Source organism: Struthio camelus, chromosome W, assembly GCF_040807025.1.
Source record: "Struthio camelus isolate bStrCam1 chromosome W, bStrCam1.hap1, whole genome shotgun sequence".
Taxonomy (NCBI): Eukaryota; Metazoa; Chordata; class Aves; order Struthioniformes; family Struthionidae; genus Struthio; species Struthio camelus.
In genome coordinates, this window is record NC_090981.1 from 3,780,832 (window position 1) to 3,790,573 (window position 9,742).

Genomic DNA, 9,742 nt, shown 5'->3' on the forward strand with positions numbered 1-9,742 from the left:
GAGCTCCCATTTTGTAGCTTGCTGAGTATATATTACAGTGGGTGCAAAGTCTGAGGGGTATTTTTCCACAAAGAAGGGAAAAGTGAGTCATGGAGATGCATTCTGGAGTGTTAAAATTTACTTGGCATCAGCAGTCTTCAATAATAGATTCAGAATAGTTAGATTTTCTCAGTTCTTCTTGAACATCTTCCATCCAAGGATCACAAAACATATAATAAAATGGGTACATTAATACAGCTAATTACACTGATTTAAATGCATCAGTATCAGGGTGAGGATCACAGTAGGAAAGCAATAAAGCAATAAGTAGCACCTTAGAGAGGGAAAAAAACCCATACAAATTGGCACTGCAAATTGAGGGTTTGACCTCAGTTACCACCTATCTATCTTTTGGAAACTGAACCTAATGTCCTATTGCAGGGCAAATGGACACTTCTTATAATTGGTGACCCAGAGAATGTAAAATGTAAATGAATTGTTTTTCTATTGTCTGGCATCCAGTGAAACCACCTATATGTGTTAAAAATGTCCTTGTGCCTTTCACATCAATTTTTCACCAAGATACCATTGAATAAAGAAGTTCTTCCACAAAAAGCCTCCCTATTGTTGATTGACTGAACAAACAAACGTGTGAGAGGAGGTTAACATGGATCAAAGGGAAATGTAACAATTATCCCTTCTTTCTCCTCCATGAAGTAATAACACAAACAAACTAATGTTTGCATGTGGTGCTGGATTGTAAGTTATAATGACAGGAATTTTTTTTTAAGAAATATTTTAAATTCATAACAAAAATGTATAGCAAAGAAAAAAAAAAACAATGCAGAATGAAACAGGCTAATATTAGTAACAAAAGGCCATGCTTTGCCCAGGGCAACATGCTACACGGTGAAAGTGTGGTGGTGACAGTCCTTGGCCACATTCCCCTTCCTATTCTACATGAATCATCTTTACCATCCTCACCTTCACACATACCCTCTACACCAGCTCCTGATTCTGATTATAGCCTGTTTATCAGGGCCATCCAGCAATGCAGCTGCTTAGCTCATGCTCTAAGTTATACCACTCACTCCAGACCCATAGGAACTCCTCCAAGGATCAGGACGAGCATGATGCCTCTTGCCCTTCCCCAGCTCCCTCCTATCTTCTACTAACCCCTGCCAGATCTCAACCTGCCCTTTCTGTTGAAGGCAGACGGGAGACACACAGCTGGCCACTTTCCAGCATTGGCAGCTTCCCATTTATGTCTCTTTAAGGTAACTTTCCTATGCTTCCTACGGCCAAGTTTACTAGACAGGACTGAGTGGTATTTTAACCAGGGCATTGGCTAGATTTGATTAAATAACATCAAGATTTGATTAAATAACATCATTTCACTTACACTATAAAGCTTGAGCCTCACCGTAATGAAGCTGTAGCAGTGGTAGATCTCATGATAAATGCTGGCCTAGGCAAGTCTAAATGAAACGACACAAAGTGTTTGTGACTGTTCTGACTACCTATTTGCATTCACCGGCAGAAAGGTACATACTTTCATTTTAATCTTTATCAATCACCACCATTCTTTAATCTCATCTCACTGTTTATGTAGTCAAGCTCTTATCTTGATGCCCATCGCCAAAGCATCTGATGTCTCACAAGGATTAAATTAACAATAATAAATCTCTCATCTTTCCCATCAGGTAGGAGTTGGAACTTGATTAGGAATAATTTAAGCCATTGTTACTCCAGCATTCCCCTCAGGCAGCAAACAACTCTTGTTGACTGAAACATTAGTAAACAGGAATATGATGAAACAGATCATCAAAGTGCAAGAATTGGGGTGTGCAGCTTGAAGTATTTATAGAAATGCATTAGTCATACCTTGGAAATCTATCAAGAATTGGGGGGGGGGAGTGTAGGAGAGACCAAGGGGTAGGCAGAACTAGCTGTAAATAACTTCCCTCAAGACAGCTGACTAATATATAGTGCATGGGCTGAAATGTCTTTGTTTGTTTGAATCTCATGAACCCTGTACAGGTTTCTACTGGTCAAATGTTTTGGAGCTGGAGGCAGGAGCAAGTGGCGAAGGTTATTCCCGTGTGGCTGCAACAGAAAAACAAGGTGCTCTCCTGCTCTTTTCCAGGGGGTAGCAGAGGGCTGAGTGAGGTGACCCATCTCCATGGCCGGAGAGCAGGGAGGGCCGGGCAGGAGGGGACCATCCCTGAGTGCCGCCCCCACCCTGCTCACCTCCTGGGCCTGGAGGTCACCCCAGTACGTCCGGCCCCAGGACGCAGTTATGTGCTAGCCCTTCAGAGCTGCCTGGCACTGAGGCAAGGAGAGCGGGTAGGACAAGCTGCTCCGGCATTTCTTGGAGATTTACTTCTTTACTGCAAATTCCCAGCTACTGAACAGTGAAGAAAGAAATAGAAAGGGGAATTGGAACAGTGCTGAGTCCCGCCGCATCTCTCCTTCCTTCTCCTTCTCTGCCCATATTGCTTATCATCTCGTCACTGACATCTTCACTGCTGGAAATAAGTACTTCTGCAAGGACTACAGAAAAACACTGCCCAATGAAATCACCCTGTGTAAATGTAAAAAAAAAAAAAAAATCCCTCTAAAACTTCTTAAAAGGAATGCTTCAACCAATTTCTGATACCATAATTACAAAATGACATTCATCACAAAAAGGGAACTTTGTTATTGCTATTTCAAGGGATGATATAAGTATTAGAGAAATAACAGGTTAATTTGTATAATGCAGGCTAATTCAATGAGCTGCTCCAGAAGAAATATGATAAGGCATAAACAAGTTTTGACTAATTATTAACTAGGTTAACATGACATAGTGTGTGTGTTCCAGATGGAGATATTAGTTTTTATATAGTATTATGAATGTGTCATATCTGAAATACTGATTACTCATCTCTGCCTGCAGACCGTATGAAAGTACCTTCTGTTAAATGTATTTTTCGATTTAGTCAGTGTGCCCTAATGGATTAAGTGGAGAATATTGTCATACAGGGCACTGGTGATTTAAATACTGCAGCTCAGTGAATGAATTGATTTTTTTTTAACCATCTTCTGTTCACTTGTTTCACAGTAATTTCATGATCTCAAGAAACAGGAGTATGAGCTGGAAAACAGTGTGCACAATTTGGCTAGTATTAGTCCAGTATCTACACCACAGGAGTCCTGAATTTTTCCCCACTAATTTTTGTGCCAAGTTCACAGAACAACAGCCTTGAAGGCTCTCAGTACTAGCAATACTACAGCCATCATAATTTGCACTATCTGATGTTTATACCCACAAATATCAAATCACATCGTGCAGTTGCACTCGCCCCTGGTCATTGTGTAGTTGTATCATCCACTTCTGTAGTTACTGAACTAAAACAATGCCCCACATAAAATCCTTCCCTCACCCTCCAGTCATATACTGCATTTGAAAGGGTCATAGGCCAGACCTAAATCCCTTCCCTAGCACCATTATCAGTCATGAGCTACAACTGAATATAGACCCTTACACTCCAGAATTTTAAAAATAAAGTATCTTTCTACCTGATAGTATGAAGAAGTGCTACAGTTGCAGGTTAGTAGGATGTTTTTGTATTTCCTGTGGCAGGGAAAATATCCACACTTTCATAATATTATTTCAAAACAACTGAAACATTTTGTTTAGAGGAATTATAAACAAAATTAAGTCAGTGACCCTAAGGATCCTAACAGCTGTGGGTCCCAGAGTCTGTTGTCTTTCATCTCCCTGTCTGCCTTAAAGGAGTGAAAAAGGACCAGATTCTTGTAAGGACTGGTAGCTATGGATGAATTAGGAGTCTAAAAGTTTTGAGAGCCTCAAAATTACACCCTCAAACCAAGAGTCTCAGGGCTCAGCCAGAGACAGAATGCCCAGGGCTTCCATTTCTTCTGCAGAAACTTTTTAAGTCCTGAGGCTTTCCAGAATTGGGTTCCATGGAAAGTACTTCCCTTCTTCCTGCTGCTGTCTTGCACTTGGCTAAGGCAAGAAGCTGTGGTGTCCCTGATTCCAGAGCAGCATCCAAGGACACAGCTATCCACTGCCTTAGGGTCCTCAGCCCTAGGACCACTTGCATGCAGGATTACCATAGGTTTTCTGGCAATCCATCATGTGAGCTGAAAGAAAATCAGACATATTTCCAATAGCATCCTGATGATATTTCACCTGGTGTTCTTCACAACCAACATATTTTTCCAAAATACTCAGGAGTTTTAAGAAGATCAGCATTTTTTAACAAAACTCGTATCTTCAGACATTTTCCAGACTGCTGTAGTCCTAAATAATCCATCTCCTTCTCCTTTTCCTCTCTGTCAGCAGAGATGAGGGTTAATTGAAGCCTTAGAATAGAAGTTTTTACATTTTATTTCAGTGTTTTCTTGCTGTTTGGTTTATTGGTTTGAGCCTACTTTACCTGGAATTCCTCCTAAGCATTGGGCATTGCTTAGGACTGTTTATCTTCCAAGATCAGACAAGCTTATACATGGTCAGTCTACAGTCTTACATCATTTTTACATTTCCTACTGCTAACCTGACTAGTTGAAGATGGCAGATTGTTCCTACCAAACGGTGAGCACTGTTGATGGCTCATAAAAGTGTTTTAAAGGGATACTACCTTGTTCTCATATTCAGTAGAAAAGCTTGGGAGATGAGCAGAGATCCAAAATACTTTGGACTTTAAGGACTACTTACACTGCTTGAAGATAACCTCTAAAGACCCAAGCTTTTGTTGTGGATAAATTCCAAAAGAAGTGCCCAAATCTTAAAAGTAAGAAGAAATGACTGAATAGGTTGTCTTGCTAATTGCATAATCCTTTTCAATGTAAGAAAAATACTGCAAAAATGGTTGGTCACATAATGTTTCAGCTTTTCCCATCCTGTTGTATCTGGACCCAATAAGGGACAGTAATTATCACAAAACCAAAAAAACTCTGTCCAATCTTCAAACCCCCAAAGGATACATTCTGTAGTTTTATCAGGGTTAAATTGGCTTTTGCTTCATTTTAACCAGACCCTATTCAGAGTAGGGCTTAAGGCTGCACATCTGCATAACCTGTGCCATAATGCATAGTCTGTAAACATTGTGAGCTTACTTTATTCATAAAAGTTACCCCAATAACTTCCATGGGACAACTCATTTGCCTCGGGTGGTCTACATTCTTAAGTGTTTGCAGAGTTTGTGTTAAAAATAGCTATTGAGGAAGAAATAAATTATTAATGAACAATCGGCCTCAATATGCCTTCTATGTTTCACCAGGAGAGCTGGGTTTAAAGATTTAGCCTTCCACTCTGCATAGGGGATAAAGTACATCCAGGACTATAACATGCAGAAGGACAACCTTCCACATAAGGATGGGGGGGGGGGAGGAAAAGAAAGCACCTCCTTGCAAAAAAGGACCTATATTAGGTTTATTAACATAGATCTTTGCTAGTGATTTAATGAGATGCTGTGTCCCCTGTGTAGTGAATTTTCCTTGTGTGATTATTTCTCATTATCCCCTCTCTCCAGAAGAATTTAATGAAGAGATTATAATTTTAAATGCCTGGAAGGTATACTTAACATCCAGACCAGTTCAACCTGAAAGCATGGGAGAGTGGAAAATTCTGATACATATGTCTGCTCTGAGATGAATAGGAGAGAGAATTCATGGTCATTGGGGCTTAGAGAAGACTTGAGAAACAAATTTATTTCAAAACCAGAAAAGCTGGCAGCTTGATGGAAGGATAGGACAGGAGTCATCTCCACCTTAGTAACCCAGATGGTTTTGCTTACTTCCTTGCCTGCTATTTGTCCACTTTAACATCCTGTCATTGCAGGATTATATGACCAGCAGAGACACTCTGGACTTGCCAAGAAAGTAAATACTGCTCAAACATGCACATTAGCTGAACATTAACAGACCAGAATTTCTGGAAATGAGTGAGAGGCATCACACAGGAGATAATAGATAATTATATCACATTTATCCTTGTCTTCTTTTGTCTCAAAAGATGCAACGCTACCTGTTTATCTGGTATCTCATATTAATATATAAAGCAGCAAGCTGTTGATGCTGGGCCAAAGATTTATTGCAGCCACCCGGGTAGACATGACCCGAGCTGTGCCACACAGTGCCTGTTACAGTGGGACTGCATCCTCAGCTGACCCATAGGACTTTTGCTAATAGGTTGTTAGGGGACTGCGGTTAGACGCGCAGTCCCATGAGGTGTCTTGCCAATGAATGTGGGGTGACAGTGGCTTCTCTTCTTTGAAGCATAGGCACCAGGAGTATAAATGCCAATTAATTCTGTACACCCCTGCAGACTCTTATCCCATCCTATGACTTAATTCTTTCCTCCTCATCCCCCAGATCAGCTTCAGTGATCCAGAAGGATGCTGTTCCTTGACCTCAGCATAGGAGCCAGCAGTCCATGCTCAGAACTACAGCTCTTCTTCTGCATTTCCAAATCATGTGAATATCTACACCAGGGCCTAGTTTGGCTTCTAAGTAACATTTTTCTGCATGCAGGTACCTAAGCTGTACACCCAGAATCATGGCTGGTTTTACAATGGATATTTAGTTCTTGGTGTATGCATTTATGATGAGAGTCATCACTATTTCTAAAAGAAGAGTTTAGCCTTTACAGCTGCTTAAAAAAAAAAACATAAATGCTAAAAGTTTAAAACTAGAACGAACATTCAAAGAAGTCAAACTATGTTACTATTTCGTAACTGCTTAGAGGTCCTGTGATTTCTGAGTGAAAGAAGTCAACACTACGGGACTGATAAAACCACTTTGCTTACAAATCACCCTTCAGCAAGAACTGTGAATTGTTAAAAAGGTGGATTGTTTCTTCCCTTAGTATCATTTAGGCACTGCACACTGAAATGTGCCAGTGTTTGATGGGTTAAATAACTTTATGCAAGTGTAAAACTGCATCAATTTGACTGGCACTGAATTTCCTCTCCCTATACCATGTGCTGACTGATGGAATATGAATCACAAAAAGATAGAAAAGATCTATTAGCTCATCTGTTCTCCTCCTGCCAGAGCACTCTTGTTCTCTGCCATATATTCAGCAGTGCTTTCAACTCCTTTTATAAAAGTTTCAGAGCAGGACTTCCACCATTTCTTTGGCAATCCATTCAACAAGCCTAATAGCTCCCACAATTAGAAAACTGTTCTTAATATATAGCTTTTGCATAATTTCTTAGCTTTACTTCCTCTGCACTCCCTTGGCAATTTCTCTATAAGTGTATATTTAAATCTCTTTCCACTTGTTTCCAGTCTTGCCACATGATTCTTGTTAAATGCTGCAGCAAAGAAGCACATTCACAAAGGTGGCAGTTTTTAGTATCCTCAACAATTTTCAAAGCTGCTCTAAATAGAATAGTGTGGCTGCTGGGGTGAATGGTGAACAGCTATTAAAAGGAAAGGCAGAATTAAATAAAAGTATAGGGACAGACTTCTGCTAGTGGAGGCATGACTGAACCATTAATGAGGAACAACAGGTTTTCCTCAATGTTGCTACATCTCATACAGTCTATTTATGAAATGCTAACAAGAACCTACAAAGAAAACACTGCAAGTCAAAATTTGAGGTCTCCCTTCCTGTTTAAACCTTCCTGTAAGGAAGAATTCCCTAATTGGACCAAGTCTAATGGGTTCTTAAAATGTCACATTCATCCCTGGGTATTGTTGGCTGTATGTGTTGGTTACTGTGACACATGAAGTCGGGGTTAGCTGCACCGAACTCGAGAGCGCAGCATTTGTCAAGCGTGAGCCCTCGTTAGAGATAAGAGGTTACAACAAAGCTAAAAGCATAGCAAGGCTAGAAACATGACGGAACTGAAGATACGTGTACGTATCGGCGCTCTACAGTTCGGTCACGGGTGCCCGGTACAGCGACCGCTCTCGCCCCTTACGGGCCGCCCCTCCGGTCTAGTTTCCCCGGCTTGGCCTCACCACGCCGTTGGCACCAGGGGCGTCCCCGCCGACGGGTGGGTGCTCGGGTGCGCAGGCCAGCTGACGGTGGGGCCGAGTGCACGCAAGCGTACGCGGCTTACTCCCTTTTATAGCCAGTCAGCACCATGCCAGCCCCCAGCTATACCGAAGCCGTGCGGCTCTAGGCAACAGCAGCGCGCGCGTCAACAGACGACCCAGTGCTCAGCCGCAGCGCTGCTCCGCTGGCAACAATGCGCCCGTTAACGGGTCGTTCTGCGGGGAATGGCTCCGCGGCGCCGAGATGTTTGTGGTGTGGGTCTGCGGTGCCTTCGTCTGGACTTGTCAAGCACGGGGTCGTTGGAGGGTGCGCCCCCAGGCTGCAGCGACCCCGCAGCGTGGTGGCGCCGGCCGTGGTGCACCCGGCGTCCGTTAACTCCTGGGGAGCCCCCCAGAGCGAGCCCCTCTGCGATGGGCTGCGCCATCCGGAGCCCCGCCCTTGCCTGCGTGGCGCCTGTCAGTTACAAGTACACAAATAGCTGCCTAATGTTGTCTTTCAGTGCAATGTATTTTCTATTACGATTTCTATCTATTCTTCAGACTCAAGCTGCAGCTGCTGCAATAAATGTCCAGTTTTAGATCATGCCAGTTGCTCGATATGCCAGAAGACCAGACTCTAGAGACAGCACAATGTAAAGTACTTGTATTCACTCCCTTCCTACATCCACTCCTGTTCTCCCACTACAAAGGTGACAATGGCACAGAAATTACAAGCACTTGTATGGCTCTATCATTTGCCCTGTGGTGACTTCAGCGTTTGATTTAATTGAAATCTTCAGATGCCCCCATCCTTTTTCTAGATGGAAAATATTGTCTTACCTGGCACATGGGAAGGTGAGAAAAATAAAATCTTCCTACTCCAGTAGTTAGCACCTAAATTACATGGTGGCCTCAGGGGGGAGACTCACAGAGGCAGTTTCTCATCTAAGTGTCAGATCACAGCCCACCCACCAGTGGCAGGCAGCAGTCTGAGCATGAGTAATACATCCCATTTTGTTGTTACTGCCTGTACGACTGGGAATTGATGGTGAGCAGTCAAAGCTCATTTCAGTGGGTTAACAGCATATAATGTAGGGTCACAGAATCAGAAAAGTTAAAGATAGAATAGCCATTTTAGCTCACCTAGTCTTATGCTAGATTGTTCCCTAAAATATATTTTCTAGGGTTTTGTTCCTCTAAATTGTGTCTCAAATCATCATTTCTTCCACTTTCTTTGAATGCTATATCCAGTCTATCATCACCCCCAATCCTCTGTCTTTACAGCAGTCATCATGAGGACAGAGCACTGTCAGAAATTAGGTTTTATGAAAGATTTTCACTTTTTATCCCTTAACTGTGTCAACAACCCAAAATTTAAAATTTCTTCAGAAAGGAAGTTCCAGGGCCTGAGGAGAAAAGGGAAATGTTGGAATGGTCAAAACATTTCAAAATCATCCAGTGTCAATGTCAATTTTTCAACTGCTATATTACACTATATATATTTTAATGTATATGGTGCATATACTTAATAATTGGAATGAAAAGTCATTTCAAAATTTTAAACACTGTAGGTTTTTTAAGCCTAAATACTCATTGGGAAATCTTGACATGGTTCAAATATGTTTTCTGATTGATTTTTGAAAAGGAAATTCCAACAAAGTAGCCTTGTTTTCTATAGTTTTGATAGTTACACACTTTCCCTGTGCATTTTCCAACAGAAAGCTTGTCAGAAATAGTCTTGCACATTTTATTTTTGTTTTGTTCTACCATA

At 41.7% G+C, this 9,742-nt stretch overlaps 1 protein-coding gene across 1 annotated transcript in view; it reads right to left on the reverse strand.

The window, feature by feature from the left end:
- The window catches only part of LOC138064094 (high mobility group nucleosome-binding domain-containing protein 5-like), a 48,664-nt gene extending 39,776 nt beyond the window's left edge, over window positions 1-8,888 (reverse strand). The window contains exon 1 of the mRNA XM_068925050.1: window positions 8,812-8,888. Within this exon, the coding sequence (XP_068781151.1) occupies window positions 8,812-8,820 (9 nt within the window). The 5' untranslated portion in view covers window positions 8,821-8,888. The remainder of the gene's footprint in view (window positions 1-8,811) is intronic.
- Between the last annotated feature and the right edge of the window lie 854 nt (window positions 8,889-9,742).